The sequence below is a fragment of the Balaenoptera ricei genome, chromosome 9 (assembly GCF_028023285.1).
Source record: "Balaenoptera ricei isolate mBalRic1 chromosome 9, mBalRic1.hap2, whole genome shotgun sequence".
In the NCBI taxonomy this organism is placed as follows: Eukaryota; Metazoa; Chordata; class Mammalia; order Artiodactyla; family Balaenopteridae; genus Balaenoptera; species Balaenoptera ricei.
In genome coordinates this window covers 5,224,012-5,242,526 of record NC_082647.1, presented here as the reverse complement: position 1 = coordinate 5,242,526, position 18,515 = coordinate 5,224,012, and the positions used below count along the sequence as shown (strand labels likewise).

The following is an 18,515-nucleotide window of genomic DNA, read 5'->3' as shown; positions in this document are numbered from 1 at the left end:
AACATTCTCTGAACCATAAAAACAAATAAATAAATGACACATAGGTAAAACCACTTTGGTTTTGCTATTCTTTTATGTTATACTCTTACAAACTATTTAAAACTTATCTAGGAAAAGGAAAGAAAGATCTCATTGATTTTCTAAAATTTTCATTCCATATATAGATAAATTCCATGAATCCCCTCTAGGCTTCCTTATATTATGTTCTTTACAGTTTTCTTCTTTTTTGTTAATACACAACTAGCGCAAACTTTTTTTTAAATAAGAAATTAATTTTGAGAAAATGAGCATCTGCTGGGTTAATGGTGAGTCATAAGGCATCGTATGAATGTTGGAAACATAAAAAATTGTTCAGTAACAATCCTATTTGTATATTCATAAACATCGCAATGAAAATAAACTATATATAGTCTTACTGCGTGAGAACCACTTAAATTCAAAACTGCTTACTTTCTCTGTCCTCTTTGTTTTCGTGGTGTTGAGTTTTGTATTTTCTCACAAGTTCCACTGCTGTTGTCATCAACGTCCTTCTTGTTAGAAGACTGGTTTTTCCATGGCAAAATAAATCCAGGCGTTACTCTGAATTGTTTTAAGTCTCCTTGTCCTAAGGAGCTTTTTTCACCACAGTAACAAAAAGCGCAGAGCTGTTCACTGGTAGAAATGAAAAGTACGGAAGACAGAGAGGAGAAGCAGTTTTATTTAACTATTTCAAGTTCCAGACAACTGCAGATACTTGTGCTTTAAAATTAAATATTATGTCTTTAGTGCAAGCTAAGCATTTAAATATATCTATACCGTAAGAACAATTAAGTTCAATAATAATTATACATTTGCAATTCTACTTTTCTACAGCACGATTTTTTTAAAGTAGTAAATATACCAAATCAAAAAATTATAGTTTGTGCTTAGAAAAACAATTTTCTTTTAAACCTGATTTTAAAATCTCGAAGTACTAAAAAGGAATAAAGAAAGTAAAAAATTAAGGTTGGGGAAGAAGGTACAGTTTAATGGCCACTCAATTATATCCCAGCTATGTAAAACAAGTGGTGACCAAGTTTTACTTAACTACTTGATGGAACATTCTTTATGCATAATATATATACCATACACACAGAGAGATATAAAAAAATAAATTTAAGTGGGTTAAGCAGTTAGTGATGAGGGACGGGGGAACGGACAGAAAGGGTTTAAGAGGAGTGGGAAAGGGATGAATAGCAAAACGGGATTTTTAGAGCAGTGAAACTACTTCATATGCTATATACTGCAGTTAATGGCAGATACATGACAATACACATTTATCAAAACTCACAGAACTATATGTAACACAAAGAATGAATGTAAACTATGAACTTTAATTAATAATAATGTATCAATACTGGTTTATCAGTTGTAACAAATGTATCACACTAATGAAAGATGCTAACCTTAGGGGAAACTGAGGCAGGGAAAGGTTGGGGAGGGGGAACTCTGTGTACCATCTGCTTAATTTTTCTGTAAACCTGAAGTTGTTCTAAACAATAAAATCTACAATTTTTTTAAAAAAAGAAACCATTTAAAAGGTTAAAGGACAAAAACCAATATATACTTATGGAATATATGCTTAATAAGGGATCTTAGAAAAAAACAGAATTAAAAGAACTGCTCCTCTTGGATATATCTTCTCTTCACAACACATTTATGGCTGCTGTACTCAAATCTTTCTTCTCAAGCATTAAAGTTCCCACCATCACCTCTGTAGTATCTACCTCAGGAACTTTCATAATGTCTTACATTAACAGGTGATGGAAATAATCTTTTCAGGTAATGTTTAACTCAAGTTAAATTCATATTGGACCGCTCTCAACTAATTACCTTTTGTTTATAAAAGTCACCTTTTTTTTTCCAATATTATGTATTTCAATTTCATGATAAACTGTGTTGTCCATTGATACTGACACATACATACACACACACACACACACACACACGCGCACACGATTAAATGTGGTCTACTTTCAGAAAAATAAAGTCAAATAGGGGAAAAAATGTTTTTCTTCTTGCCTAAAGGATACTATCCACCAATATCCTTTGCCAGTATCTTATTAATTTTTTAAATTTTCTTATTTATAATTTTCTCTAAGCTATTAAACTTACATTTCTTTCAGCATACCCTGTTTCTAGTTTGTTTCTTCCCCTAGAAACATTACTATGAGGAGCAACAATCAGATGGACAGCAACTATATGAACAACACTGATTAGGAAATGGAGAAATACTTTTAAAGTACTGACAAAAAATATCTTAACCTTCAATTTCATATCCAAAACCATAACTCAAATGTGAAGGTATAATAAAATTATTCCCAGGTTTCTATAAGACCTGAGAAATTTCACCACACAACAGACCCACAATGTAAATATTTTTAGAGAAATACTCAAATTATTAAAGAATTAGGAAATGTTACAAGGGACGTAGGAAATAAAGACTGTCAAATATCTCAGAGTAATTTATTGTTAACTTTAAAGGGTGGCACAAAGGAAATCCCTGGCTTCTGCTGTGGATGTAGTAGAAAGTTGCAAAGAACTCTGCTCCCACTGTCACGGCAAAAACTCGCCAGACAATCCACAAATTCACTTTTCTTGAACACATCAGATTACAAAAGTTGGAGAGCAAACAATTCACCTGCAGCTGAATGAAAGGCACTTCCAAGAAGAGAGGAGACACAAGCACTTGCTTAATCTGAGGAAGAGGCCACTCACTGGATGTCATCCAAGCAGGCTAAAGAATTCAGTGAAAATTTTATAAATTGCTAAAAGCCAAGTGTGTGGCGGTAGGAGAGTAAAGAACATCCAGGACCCGCAAACACAGGGGAATTCTAACCCATTCACGAGCTTGTCTCCATGCACCTCCCCCGGTGCTCGTGCCCACCACTCAGGCATGGAGAAGAGTCCTGAGAATGCACCAGTCATGGTAAAAGCCTGGGCAGGAGAACAGCAGAGACATGGGAAAGACACAAAGATCTTTCTCCTTCATCTTGCCTGCGAAAGAAAAGCCTCAGACTGGTAAAAGGAGAGCACAAGTCTCTGCCCTGCAATGGTCAAGACCAGCTGCAGATGGAGGAATGAATGGGGGAGGGGATGCACCTCCACCCTGGAGGAGGAGCAAGACGACGTCCTAGACCCAGACCATGACGGGACCCCCGAGACCTAGGCACACAGGGCGCACCTAAGAGTAAAGTTGAATCAGAACGATAAGAAACATCCTGCCAATCCACTCTACATCATTAGTGGTAATGCAAAATAGTATAGTCACGCTGGAAAATACTTTGGCATTTTCCTTGAAAAATTACCTCTCTCTTAGGTATTTTTACCTAAGTGAAATAAAAACCCTATGTTCACACCAAAATCTGCAAGTGAATATTTATACCAATTTTATTCATAACTGTCCCAAACTGGAAACTACCCAAATATCCCTTAACTGGAAAATGATAAATTAAATGGGGTAGGGGGCTTCTCTGGTGGCGCAGTGGTTAAGAGTCCGCCTGCCAATGTAGGGGACATGGGTTCGAGCCCTGGTCCAGGAAGATTCACATGTTGTGGAGCAACTAAGCCCATGCGCCACAACTACTGAGCCTGTGCTCTAGAGCCCGCGAGCCACAACTACTGAGCCCACATGACACAACTACTGAAGCCTGCGTGCCTAGAGCCCGTGCCCCACAACAAGAGAAGCCACCGCAATGAGAAGCCCACACACCGCAACGAAGAGTAGCCCCCACTCTCCACAACCAGAGAAAGCCCGCACGCAGCAACGAAGACCCAATGCAGCCATAAATAAATAAATAAAATTTATTAAAAAAAAAAAAAATGCGGTAGGCACCTCCATAAAAGAGAATCCTACTCAGCAATAAAAAGGAAACAGCTACTGATATATGCGATGACATAAACAAATGTCAAATGAATTAAATATGCTAAGTTAAAAGGGCCAGAATCAAAAGGACACATACTTTACAATCCCACTCATACGATGTGACTGCAAAGGCAAAACTACAGGGTCAGAAAACAGGTAAGTGACTGCCTAGGGCAGAAGATGGGATCAGGAATGACAACAAAAAGGCATCAGGGAATTGTTTTAGTATGATGGAACTGTTCTTTATCTTGTTGTGGTACTGGTTATATGACAGTATACAATTGTCAAAACTCACTACATGGGTGAATTTTACAGTAATTTTACTGTATATACATATAAACCTGAATTTTTCAAAATATGAAAACTGTTAGGGGGCCAAGACAAAATAGGAAGTATATATTTAAATAACTAGAAAATGAAATGCTAGATGACAGATACAAAGAGATATGAAAATATGATAAATCATTATTCATATTGCTAAGACTAAGAAATCAATTAGAACTCTTAAGTTTGAAATTCTTTCAAAATTAAATTCAACAGGGTAAAGAAACATGAGTCTTAAGGAAAACCATCTCAAAAACAAAATATAATGTATAATCAATAGGAAAAAATTATCAATGCAATAAAAAGCAGGAAAAAAGGGAAAAAGTATTGCCTTCACAGGGCTCACATGACAGTAAGGGAGACAAACGAACTGTCGAGAAATAAAAAGTTCAACAAAGGAAAATAAAGCAGAAATAGAGGGTAAATGTGGTGGGGACTATGTTTTATTTACTTTTCATCCTACTCTTTTATTTTGAAAATTTTCAAACCTTCCCGAAGATGTAGAACATAGTAGGGATTTGAATGTTTTTGTTGTTTTTTTCTTGGTTGCATCCGGTCTTAGTTGCAGCAGGCGGGCTCCGTAATTGAAGAATGTGTGCTTCTTAGTTGTGGCAGGCAGGCTCCTTAGTTGTAGCTCGCCAGCTCCTCAGTTGTGGCATGTGAACTCTTAGTCGCAGCATGCATGTGGGATCTAGTTCCCTGACCAGGGATCAAACCCGGGCCCCCTGCACTGGGAGCACAGAGTCTTAACCACTGTACCACCAGGGAAGTCCCTGAAATTTTTAATATAATTTATATATTTAATTTAAATGTAAGAGACAGCCAAAAGAGAGTTTGGGAGAAACTTGATTTACATTTTAGAATGATCATTTTTGCAACTGTCCTAAGAACAACCTGGACTGGGGAAAGCAAAGAGAAGAAGTGGAGAGACCACTTAAAAGGCAACTACAGCCTCCTAAGGATAAGAGGACTTGGATGCTAGGCAAGTTAAGAGAGTAAGGGCTTCCCTGGTGGCGCAGTGGTTGAGAGTCTGCCTGCCAATGCAGGGGACACGGGTTCGAGCTCTGGTCTGGGAAGATCCTACATGCCGCGGAGCAACTGGGCCCATGGGCCACAACTACTGAGCCTGCGCGTCTGGAGCCTGTGTTCCACAACAAGAGAGACCGCAATAGTGAGAGGCCCGCGCACCGCGATGAAGAGTGGCCCCCGCTTGCCGCAACTAGAGAGAGCCCTCGCACAGAAACGAAGACGCAACACAGCCAAAAAATAAATAAATAAATAAATAATTAAAAGCTTAAAAATAAAAAGAGAGAGAGTAAGTACTTGTTTGGGATATCTTCTAAAGGTGGGCTACAAAATTTAGAATGTGAGGTATGAGAAAAGAAAGAAATCATGGATTAACTCAAAAGGTTTTGGCCTAAGCAACTGGGTGAATATTGGTATTATTTATTGAAATGAAGAAATCCTGGGGAGAAAATTTGGGACAGGCCTGGGGTCAGAATCAACAGTGGTTTTGGACATGTTATGGGTGCAGTGTCCAGTATACTTCCAAATGGAGACATCAAGCGGACAGATGGAGAGGAAAGTCTAGAGTTCAGAGGAAGGTCAGCCCTCAAAATATAAATGTGCGGTTTCATTAGCACACAGATAGGACCTAGCTATCGGACTATAAAAATAAAAGTAAACAGGCCGAGGACTTCGACCTGAGGACTCCAACATGATAAAGGTGGGGAGTCCCCACAGAATCCAGCAAGAGACGAAATGAGGAGGCAGACGTGACAAAAGCAAAAGGAAGGAAACATTTCAAGAAGATGGGGATATTCAACTGATGGATGGTTTCAGTTTTATTCATGTCTTCCAAGTTAAGATCTAAAAAATTACAAGACTTAAGCTGAATGATACACAGAGAAGTTATAACATCCTGTATTTCTCTTTTTAAAGAATGAAGAGAGGGTAAAGAACAAGAGTATAAACTTAAGTTTACAAGTAAATCAAAAATCCGTTCTTATGCTAAAAGTTTAGACATTTTTCTTCTTCTAGGAATCGCATACTGGAAATATTCTGTCCTGGTCTGAGGAGAGCAGAGTGACACAGTAGACCACTGCTCTGTTCTACAGCCACCTAAGCCCACGGACGTGCTTCACTCCAGCTACGCGCAGAGCTATCAGCTCTAAAAGTCCACCCAGCTTTCTGTCCTAAGCCTGCGCTCTCTTAATTCCCTCTACAGTCAACTTGCTGCTCTTTTTCCTGTCACTAATCTCCAATCCAGCGGCATTCATTCTCTAACCTGATTTTGGCTTCTATACCAACAGAGACCAGGGAGGCTGCAGATTCCTCAGACACAGAACGCTGGAAGGCTGGGACTGGCCGCTTGCTGCGGTCCACTTCTGCTTCAGCATCCTCTTCTGCTGATTGCTCTTTGATTTCTGCTTAATAGTAAACAAGAGAATATAAAAAGTCATTCTGCATTATACCAATCTTTAGTGACTTTATCTATAAAGCACACATCGTAAAGGAAAAATAATGAAGCAACAAATGACAATACTTAACATAGGAAAAGCTTATATATATATAATTAATGGTACTGTTTATATTTATTCTCTATTATAAAATGATAATCATCAAAATAATGTAAAACAGGGCATACTTTTCCAAATTACAATTGACTCAAATCTTAATAATAACTGTTAAGAACCTTATTTTCAGGATTATAGCAGTTCCTCTACAGAACAATGTGACTCATGAAAAAGTTTCTTGGTAATTTATAAATTGAAATTATCATTAATTTAAAACAAGCATTACGGCCTCTATCAGCCATTCTAAAAGCTAAATGACTGAAAAGAACACACCTTGACTCCAGTGCCTTTTTCAATTATCCTCAAGACTCCAACCCCGAACACCTCACACATACTTTCTTAGGAGGCAACCTAACTGTTGAGAGGGTTTCCAAACACCATTACCCCTAATATCATTCCTCTCTTTAAATGAAACGACATACCCACCACCCTGTCTCTCACACTGTATTGTTAGACGTTAACAGGCACGATCCCTGCACTAGCGCTTCCCAATGCAATCCCACGCTCCTGGCTCCACCTTTCTTTTCTAACTGCAAACTTACACATACTTTTCTGCACCACTACCCCCAAACCAACCAACGAACCAACCAGAAAAGCTTATAGTCGTTGAAGCCCCTCCTGTCGTTTCTTCCTTTCACCACCACCGGACTTCCTGCAATGGGACTCGGGAGTGGCCGCCCTCCGCCCCAGACCCTTCCTACAAGGCATCCATCCTCCAACCACGGCACTGTTCTCTCCACCTCCACTGGTGGCAAAAGAACTAATAAATAATCCCGGGCTACTCACAAGCCTTCAAACACTCCAGAAATTCATCTGGCACCAACGAGTACTCACTCCCTCCTTAGTGAAATGCTTTTCACCTCTTAAACACAGGGAGATATCATGGATTACTATGGGCTTTGGAGTCATGAGGACCAGTTCCACCAACTACAAACTAGGCAACTTTATGTAGAAGTCATCTCTCTCAGCTTCAATTTACTCCCCGTAAAATTAGAAAACTACCTATACTTCATGAGGCTGTTAACAAAGATTAAACGGTCTAATATCTGTCTCTTCAGCTGATTTAAGACCTCTAAATGTGAGTACAGCTCTCTACATGTCCTTTACGTGCTCATCTTTTGTGTGTGTGTGTGTGTTTTTAAATAAATTTATTTATTTATTTATTTTTGGCTGTGTTGGGTCTTCATTGCTGAGCGCAGGCTTTCTCTAGTTGTGGTAAGCGGGGGCTACTCTTCGTTGTGGTGCGGGGGCTTCTCACCACGGTGGCTTCTCTTGTTGCAGAGCACGGGCTCTAGGCACACGGGCTTCAGTAGTTGTGGCACACGAGCTCAGTAGCTGTGGCTCGCGGGCTTAGCTGCTCTGTGACACGTGGGATCTTCCTGGACCAGGGCTCGAGACAGGGTCCCCTGCATTGGCAGGCAGATTCTTAACCACTGTGCCACCAGGGAAGCTCAACTTACTGATTTTTTTTTTTTAATTTATTTATTTTTGGTTGTGCCGGGTTTTAGTTGCCGCAGGCAGGTTCCTTAGTTGCAGCATGTGAACTCTTAGTTGCGGCACGCGTGTGGGATCTAGTTCCCTGACCAGGGATCAAACCCGCGTCCCCTGCATTGGGAGGCGGATTCTTAACCACGGCACCACCAGGGAAGTCCCTCACTTACTGATTTTTAAGTCAACATCCCTAACCCTACCTCCTCTCCTGAGCTCCAGACCATACTTCAACTGCATACGAGGCACATCTAGCAGTTGAACACTCACTTTCACATCAAATCTGATTTCTTACCTCTCAGATCAGCATGACTTCCCTACCAAAGTCTTCTAGATTCAAAATGAATTTTAGGGAACTATTCTGACGAATAATTTTGAGAACTATTAAATTTTTTAGTTAGAAATAATTATTACCAATTGTAAATCCTGTCAAATCATAAAATTAATGATGCAATGAGGCATCAAACATATGGTTTTGGTTTTCCTATTTAAAATGTTTCTTTTGTGCTCGCTTCGGCAGCATATATACTAAAATTGGAACGATACAGAGAAAATTAGCATGGCCCCTGCGCAAGGATGACACGCAAATTCGTGAAGCGTTCCATATTTTTGATGCAAGAGGGAAGAGTATGGGGATATATGTATATGTATAACTGATTCACTTTGTTATAAAGCAGAAACTAACACACCATTGTAAAGCAATCATACTCCAATAAAGATGTTAAAAAAAAATAAAATAAAATGTTTCTTTTTAAAACTGAAGTAGAAAAGTTGACCATAAATTAAGTGCTTGTGGGGCCTATTAATCATTGTGTCTGTCCTGCCTACCCCTAGCCACAAAACTGGTATAGAATCAAATCTACAAATACAAAATACATTTGTATCAAACAAGGATTATAAAAAGATCTGCAAACTTTACTATATAAAAATATTAAATTTCTATATGACAAAGGACCCCATGAACAAAATTTAAAAGTATATCACAGACTGAAAGAAAATACATGTGATTTGTATCCCCCAAAAGGTATTCAAATCCAGAATGTGTAAAGAACTCCAAAGATGAATAAGGCACATAACCCTATAGAAAAATGGACAATGGACAAAAATCCACCTTCTCTTATTTTTTTTTAAGATTTTTTTTTTTGACGTGGACCATTTTTTAGTCTTTATTGAATTTGTTATGATACTACTTCTGTTTTATGTTTTGGTCTTTTGGCCATGAGGCATGTGGGCAGGTGGCTAGCTTCCCAACCAGGGATCAAGCCCACACCCCCTGCACTGGAAGGTGAAGTCTTAACCCCTGGACCGCCAGGGAAGTCCCTCTCTTTCTTTTATGATGTTCAAGTCTTAGTAGGGCACATAACTACTCAGCAACAGACTTTATTTCCCATTTTTGCAGCTAAGCATGGCAAGTTCTCACCAACAGAATACGACCAGAAGTAACCATGCAATTTCTACATCACCTTAAAGGAAGGGGTTTGTTCTAGACTAAATTATGTTCCCTCTTTCCTATGGACTGGACCACGGGCATGTCAGCAACCCAGCTGCAATGCTGCAGATGAGAACAACACTCTGAGGAGGGCACAGAAACAAGATGGAAGGAACCTGGGTCCATAAATAACCACAGGGAGCAAAGACACCCCATCAGCCTGGACCTCTCACTCTCAGAAATATTACATGAAAGAAAAATGAACGTTTTATTTAAACCACTGCTGTATCTGGACATCTCTGTTACAGCAGTTTAACCCATGCTCTAACACAGAAACTGGCATCAGGTGTGGAGAACTGCCATCACAAAAACTTAAAATAGGTGGGCTGGTGAGCAGGCGAGAGAACAGTGATAGTAGTGTTTGGAAATCAACTGACACCGTTTATGCTGTATCAAAATATATGGTAGTGCTGTGACCTGCAATAACCTGAAAAGCAGACCAGCTGCCTCCAGAGCTCTAGGGAAAGCATCTGGAGAGAGCCAGAAATTATTCTGTGTTGCCTGCCCTCTAGCACTTTTACAACCAAAGACAGAAAGGAATACGGTACTGCTTGAGAGATTCTCTCTGTCTATAATATTCAAAGTACTATAAAGTGACCATATATAAAAATACCTTTAAAGAAGCATTTCATTTCTACCCAGAGATGTGCAGAGCACATGTGGGGTATGCCCTTTTTGTACCATTTCTACTACTAGGTAACAAGAAAGGGTAAGAGTCAAGAGAAGAAATGAGAACTGTAAAAGAGGAATAAGAAGAGGGACTCAGAAGCTTACAGACAATGAGCCAGGTGGACGAGGGTCATGTCACTACATCCCTGGGAACACGTTTCTCCTAAGAACCAGCGCCATTTAGCCTGCATCCCCCCCTCCCCCAAAATCAGGGTCCCTCCAATAGGTATGGCCTATCCGTTCTCTCTTAATATGTTGCAAACCACCACTATGGCCTCTAGTCAGTATTTTTTTTCTAGCAAACTGAGGCACAATCTCAGGTATTCTGTTGTTTTTCTCCCCCTGAAAAATAAAATACATAACACTTCAAACTTTTTTGGGGTTTTCTTTATTGTTTATAACTAAGGGGAAGTAAGTAAGAGGACAATCTGTCTGCCTGTCTCTCTCTCTCTCAAATTAGACCTAGAAAGAAATGGTAAGGTTACATATGAATGTTATTGGTAGGTTGGTAGGTCTTCAGGTACACAACTTTTGAAATTTCTGAGGGGAAAAAGATTCAGACAAAGGGATTTTTTTTTTCTTTTTTAAGAAATGGGACCAGGAACAGGCCTGATCCACAAGGAGGACAGTAGTAAAGCAGGCTTTAAAAGAGTTCTCTTTTCTTTAAAAAAAAAAAAAAGGAATATTCTCCTCTTAGCTATTTTTCCTACTGGCTCTGCCCATGATTCTAACCTGGATCTGCCAAAGACCCAGTAAGGATTGGTGGGTTTTGGTCTTATTTTTGGTTTGGATTTCGTTGTTTTAATCATTTGTTTTTTAAGGAATAAGGAAAAGTCCTATAACTGCTTCCTAGGGAACAGTTCCAGCCACAAAATAGAAATAGAAAAAGGTATCCCTAAATATGTGAAACTACACGTAATAATACAACCTATTTCTTTTGGCTGTCACTCTTCATTTAGTAGAAAAGTTAGGTCTCACTATCTGTCAAAGTCAAGGCAAGACAATTAAACTAGTGTTTACGTCCCTCTCTTCTCTTAGCCCAAGCCTTCGAAAGACTGTCAGAGTTTGGCAGCAGAATGTGAAACAGACTACTCTGGCTGAAATGAAACCTAAACATCCAACAAGAGATGTCATCCAGAGATGCTCTGGATGAAATGACTGTGAACCCAGAGACAACTGAGAGAACTGTTCTGATGCGAGTACTACGCTATCTGCAGTTTACTAATAAAAATGCCTCAAACACCATCCTGTACTTGTGCCTAATGCAACAAAGCTGGCCTTTCAACCTGTGCCACTGTGCAGTTTTTGCCTTTCATGGGACTCTATTTGTTCAAATGCCTACAGTCCAGAAATATACAAATAAGAACAAACACATACTTTTTTTTTTTTTAAATCATTTTAAAAATTTAAGTGTTGGGAATTCCCTGGCGGTCCAGTGGTTAGGACTCCGAGCTTTCACTGCTGAGGACCCAGGTTCAATCTCTGGTCAGGGAACTAAGATCCTACAAGACGTGAAGCACAACCAAAAATAAATAAATTTTAAAAAATTAAAAATTTAAGGGTTATATTTTTCTTTGATACAAAATCTCCAGGGTATCTTTCTCCTTACTTTGAACCTGACCTAAAATACTGACAAAGCCAGTTGGTCACAAAATGCTCTAAAACCAGAAAGATGGAGTCCTCTCCAACCCTGGGGATGATCAGAGTGGGGTGGTTTTAGTCGAAGCACCTACTTGCATTTAAACTCAAACCACCAGGTGTCACATGTGGGTGGTAACTACACTAAAGAACCTAAGAGAACTTGGATAGCATGTGCACTCTAGGCAAACCTTTGTAGATACATAGGTAAATGGGACACAACTGTAAATTAGCTCTAACCGTGCCCTTACACAATGCCATTCCACCTCCCATGACTCTTACTCTTACTTAGGATTAATCCTAAATAGTTGGTTCTATGACACAAAAAATGTTTAAAATTAATAGCAAAGGCTGTTTTGCTGCTTTAGTTAAAATCAAAGGCTTGAAAAAAAAAAAAAAAAATCAAAGGCTTGGAGTCAAATGGTCCAGAATCTGCATCATATCTCAGTCATTTGCTAGCAATGTGACCTTCACAACTTGCTTAATTAACCTCACCTCAATTTCAGTTTGCTAATCATTTAAAAGATAGCTAATGCCAGCTACTATAAAACTGCCTCTAAGGATCAAAAAAGATAATACATTGGGCACTTAGCCTAATGCCCTAAGTATACAGTAAGTGTAGGTATGTAGCTGCTACTCTGATTACCTACATTCACATACTATAACTATGTATTTACTTTCCACCTAGTTGGATATCACCCATCAGATCACACATTATTAAACTGTATTGTGGGAAGTAACAGGAATAAAGAGAACATTTATTTAGCACCTCCTGGCTCTTTGTTAGGGATTCAATAAATCATTGCTTTAGAATGATTTTTTTACCAAACAAAATTTTGGGTAACTACTATGTACCATACATTCTAGTCCAATGGTAGTATAAAAATAGAGTCTATTTTATTGTGTTTATCAGGGTACATATGATAAAGCATCTCTTTAATGGGGGAAAAAAAAAAGAGTCAGGATCCCTATGCTTAATGGATCTATTCATGAAATAGCAAATGATGGCAACAGGACACAATCACTGTCATGATGGAGGTACAAGGTATCATGGGAGTTAAGGGAAGAGGTGGAAAATATAACTTAGAAAGGCTTCAGAAAAGTATCAGAAGCCCAGCTGAAACTAAAAGGACAAGTGTAAGTGTGCCTAATAGTTCTCTCACTTAATTCTTCTCTTTTAAAAAAGAGTAATATCTGAAACTAACATTGTAAAGCAATTATACTCCAAATGAATAAAGAATATGTGGCACATATATACAATGGAATATTACTCAGCCATAAAAAGAAACGAAATTGAGTTATTCGTAGTGAGGTGGATGGACCTAGAGTCTGTCATACAGAGTGAAGTAAGTCAGAAAGAGAAAAACAAATACCATATGCTAACACATATATATGGAATTAAAAACAAATTGGTTCTGAAGAACCTAGGGGCAGAACAGGAATAAAGATGCAGACGTAGAGAATGGACTTGAGGACACGGGGAGGGGGAAGGGTAAGCTGGGATGAAGTGAGAGAGTGGCACTGACATATCTACACTACTAAATGTAAAACAGATAGCTAGTGGGAAGCAGCCGCATAGCACAGGGAGATCAACTTGGTGCTTTGTGACCACCTAGAGGGGTGGGAATGGGAGGGTGGGAGGGAGATGCAAGAGGGAGGGGATATGGGGATATATCTATATGTATAGCTGATTCACTTTGTTATACAGCAGAAACTAACACAACATTGCAAAGCAATTATACTCCAATAAAGATATTAAAAAAAAAAGTTTAAAAAACCAGTAAGTTGTAAAGATCAACAAAGGAAAAAAAAAAACAAAAACAGAGGAATATCTGGACTTCCCTGGTGGTGCAGTGGTTAAGAATTTGCCTGCCAATGCATGGGGACACGGGTTCGATCCCTGGTCCGGGAAGATCCCACATGCCACGGAGCAACTAAGCTCATGCGCCACAACTACTGAGCATGCGCTCTACAGCCCGTGGGCCACAACTACTGAGCCCGCGTGCCACAACTATGGAAGCCTGCAAGCCTAGAGCCCATGCTCTGCAACAAGAGAAGCCACCGCAATGAGAAGACCGTGCACCACAACGAAGAGTAGCCCCGCTCACTGCAACTAGAGAAAGCCTGCGTGCAGCAACAAAGACCCAACACAGCCATAGATACACAGACAGATAAATAGATAAATTTATTTTTAAAAAAAGATAAGGAAACTAAGTCTGAAAGTTAAACAAGCTTGAGGTCACATAGCTAACAGGAAGCAAAGCTGGGATACACAATCAGATTTGTGTAACCCCGAAGCCCAAGGGTGCTCTTTCCACTACTACACACTGCCTGGCACGATATCTGATCTGATCATAGCTCATAAGTTTTATGAATAAATTCATGTTAAACAGAAATGTTAATATTTTACTAGGACCATGTTACTGAGGAATCATTTGTTGAATATGAAGAATGAGATGAAAGTTGAAAATACAGAGTTTTTCTCTTTACTTCTTAAGAACTACTGAATAAAATCATGAAGTAGTAAGAACATTTACCTCACAGCAAAGTTCATGGAAATAAAATATTTTGATCTTGGTCAATATGAAATTTTCCCCCCAAAGGTTAAATAATTCTTTGAAAGAGCTGTATGTATCCTACAAATATATTCAGCAAGCTCACCAACATGACAGAGTAATAGATTATAAGATGTCAAAAATATTCTAGAGTCCAATTATGGCCTCCTTACGAATACACAGTGCATTCTTTCAATGCACCCTATCTTTTTACTCAACATCGCTAGTTATTAGAGAAATGCAAATCAAAACTACAATAAGGTACTACCTCACGGCAGTCAGAATGGCCATCATCAAAAAGTCTACAAATAACAAATGCTGAAGAGGGTGTGGAGAAAAGGGAACCCTCCTACATTGTTGGTAGGAATGTAAATTGGTGCAGTCACTATGGAAAATAGTACGGAGGTTCCTCAAAAAACTTGAGTTACCATATGATCTAGCAATCCCACTCCTGGGCATATATCTGGACAAAACTATAATTTGAAAAGACATGCACCCCTATGTTCACAGCAGCACTATTTACAACAGCCAAGACAGGGAAACAAATAATGAATGGATAAAGAAGATGTGGTATATACATACAATGGAGTATTACTCGGCCATAAAAAAGAATGAAATAATGTCATTTACAGCTACATAGATATACCCAGAGATTATCATATTAAGCGAAGTAAGTCAGAAAGAGAAAGACAAATAACATATGATATCACTTATATGTGGAATCTAAAATATGACACAAATGAACTTATCTATGAAATAGAAACAGACTCACAGACATAGAGAACAGACTTATAGTTCAGCAGGGGGGATAGATTGGGAGTTTGGGATTCGCAGATGCAAACTATTATACATAGGATGGATAAACAACAAGGTTCTATTGTATAGCACAGGGAACTATATTCAGTATCCTGTAATAAACCATAAAGGAAAAGAATATGAAATATATATATATATACATATATCTGAATCACTTTGCTGTACACCAGAAACTAACACAACACTGTAAATCAACTATACTTCAATTAAAAAAAAAAAAAAAAACTAAAAGCAAAGCATCCTATCTTTTTAGTTTTTAGACTGTATTTAATAAGGGGTTCTAGCATGCTGGAGGGAGAAATTACATCTTTATTTTTACTGACCTCTGAGATTTAGAATTCTAAAAATACCCCATTTCATCATAAATATACGCACAAGCAGAGTTGTATAGCCATACTCATGTCTCTGTCACCAATAGAAAGCAGATATTTTATCACATCCAATGCTTGCAGATATCCCCAAAATATCACTTACCCTCATCACTACTTCAAAATTACCGTAATTATAAATTAGATTTTATGATTTAAGAGTAAATAAAGAACACAATATGAAATTACAAATTTGGCTTTTTTCTATTTTGGTAATATTTCAATATAACTATTTATCTTTGCAATTTTATTTTATTAATTTTAAAACATTATTTGGAAAAGAGTCTGCCATAGGGGTCAGTGACACAAAAAAGTGTACCACTAGACAGCACCCCACTAGACTATATACTCTATGAAAGCAGCTACTTTGTCTGTTTTACAAACCAGAGCCTATCACAAAACCTGATGTTCAGTAATTGTTTAATTGATTAATTAAACACTGTGTAATACAAAGCAAGCAGATAAATCATATTATATACAAACACATAAGTTAGAAAAGTCACAGAAAAATATAAATTTTTAAATGTGCTAATATTTGGTAATTACGTTACTCAACACGAACATCCGTTTTTCTACTAGTTATCCAAACCGCATGCTTCTATGATTTAGTCAACTACTAAGTAGAATAAAAATTATTTTTCTCTCTCCTAACTTCCTTTACCTCCCCAGAATTGGCAATACTTTCCTTGCTTCCTTTATAGTACTAAGACTACAAAAGAAAGCATATCTAAGAAACTGTGTAATCATGTGCTCAAAACAAAGTCTGCATCCCGACAGTTACGTTTTCCAGTGGTGTGTGGCTCACTGAATCTAATGTATCCACTACATCCAAAATGTGCTGTAAAGCTAAAGAATAAGCACATGATAAATAGCAAATATTTTACTTATTCTATCTTTATTCATTAAACTACTTGACGCTCATTGATATCAAGATAGTCACCACTTTCAGAGGGCATGTAAAGACTTTAAAATGTAAGCAACTATAAATAAATACACAAAAATGTCAAACAGTGGTTCCCTAGAAGCTAATACTTTTACAGCTAACTTATTCTCTTTATACTTACCTATAGTTTCATAAATTTTCACAAATGTACGTTACTATTATACTTTTAATATGATTTTTTAATGTAAGCATAAAAGAATTAAGAAAAAGACTCCGATACTTATCAAGACCTCAAAACCACAGTGACGTTAATTAGGATAGTAATTATTAAAATTCAACTGCTCTCTGGATATTTTATTTAGTTAAAAATACTTCCTTTAGTTTTTCTATATGACTTTTTAAAAATGTGTTTTTAATGGATACTCATTTTTCACAACTAATAAAAGAAACTAAATAAACCCAACAAATTACAAAATACATCTTCACCATATAATAATGGATATTTATAGCAATCTTAATCTTCTTCTGAGCCTTATCTTTATTTAGGCCTAAAAATCCAATGCAAATAGTATGAGGATATTTAAAGAAACATCTTCACGGCTAAAATTTAGTAAGTGCTTACTATGTCCTAGGCAGTGTTGTAGGCGGTTAAACGCATTAACTCATTTAAACTTCACAACAACCTTATGAAGACGGCTGCCGGGCCTAGGACTTTACACAAGCTAGTAAGTTAGTCTGTTACTGTTTCACGGATGCTGGCGGAAGACACAAGACTCCTGGATCGAAGACAAAAGGACTGTGTCACTCACTGCACAGCAAGCAGCAGAAGCATGAGGATACTGCTGTCAGTTCCCTTCTGGGCCCCAAGTGTCACCGGGGCAAAACCACGGGCCCCAATGGACTCCTGCACTCGCACTGAACTGTATTACAAGGAACGAAGAGTGTGGGAAACCACTGCTTTTATAGTAAGCATTAAACAACCCTGCTCTTTGTCCCAGAGGGAGACACACCCTCATTCTACAAGGCTGCTCACTGCAAACACAACCCTGAGAAAAGGCCCAGATAAGGAGTGGTCAAGGCCTTCCGTTCTTGGCATACACAACAAGATGTGTCAGGTGCAAGGGACCCATGGAGGGGTATCCCCAAAACACAGCTACTATCATCATCTCCATTTTACAGATGAGGAGGCAAAGTAAGAGGTCAAGGAACTTTGCTCAAAAACACAATTAAGCAGAGGAGTTTGGATTCAAACACAGGCAGTGTGGCCCCAGAACCTGAACTACCACTAATCACTACTACGTTGAGTGTGAGTTGGCGCAAAGAAATTGAAGAAATCAAAGTAATTGCAGAACTGAAAACAAGAGGATCCCATGAAGCAACAATAATTCTGAAGACAATGTTGGTATGTGGTGGATGGGCTGGAGAAAACAGAAGAATCTAAAACAGTGAAAGTGATGAAGGAAGATTAGTCAAGGAAAAAGAATAACACATACAACAAACATGCATAATTACTACTGCTTAACAAAGAAAACAAGACTGAATGGAAAAAAATATTCGAAGATTCTATGGAAAAAAGCATTCTTGAAACGAAGGATGGATTCTACAGATCAGAGCAGCTCAATCAAAGCAGAAGAAAAAATAAGCAGCCCCAGCCCTTAACAAAGGAAGCAGATAAAACGTTAAGAAGCAAGTGGAGGACCTCCAAACAGAATCTATAACCATGACCTACACGGTACCCCCTTGGCACCCATTTCATGCCTCTCTGCCACTGAAGCCATCATGCTGCTCCTATTGCTAACTCTAGGTGTGAACTCTATTGTACTTGG

General features: G+C 38.3%; 1 protein-coding gene and 1 non-coding gene across 22 annotated transcripts in view; one reads left to right on the top strand and one right to left on the bottom strand.

Moving 5' to 3' along the window:
• KMT2C (lysine methyltransferase 2C) overlaps nucleotides 1–18,515 on the bottom strand; it is a 279,179-nt gene that overhangs the window by 165,147 nt on the left and 95,517 nt on the right. For 18 of the 21 annotated variants that reach the window (XR_009504924.1, XM_059932968.1, XM_059932969.1 and 15 more), the window contains 2 exons: nucleotides 6,495–6,636; nucleotides 451–651 (listed from right to left, as the gene is read on the bottom strand). Coding sequence is in view for 20 of the 21 variants with exons in the window: in XM_059932968.1 (XP_059788951.1) it covers nucleotides 451–651; nucleotides 6,495–6,636 (343 nt within the window). In the remaining variant the exon portion in view is untranslated. The remainder of the gene's footprint in view (nucleotides 1–450; nucleotides 652–6,494; nucleotides 6,637–18,515) is intronic. The other 3 variants (XM_059932970.1, XM_059932976.1, XM_059932989.1) reach the window with 1 other exon arrangement.
• Nucleotides 8,776–8,882, top strand: LOC132372279 (U6 spliceosomal RNA). Its single transcript, XR_009505147.1, has one exon. It is a non-coding gene; the product is annotated as a U6 spliceosomal RNA (small nuclear RNA).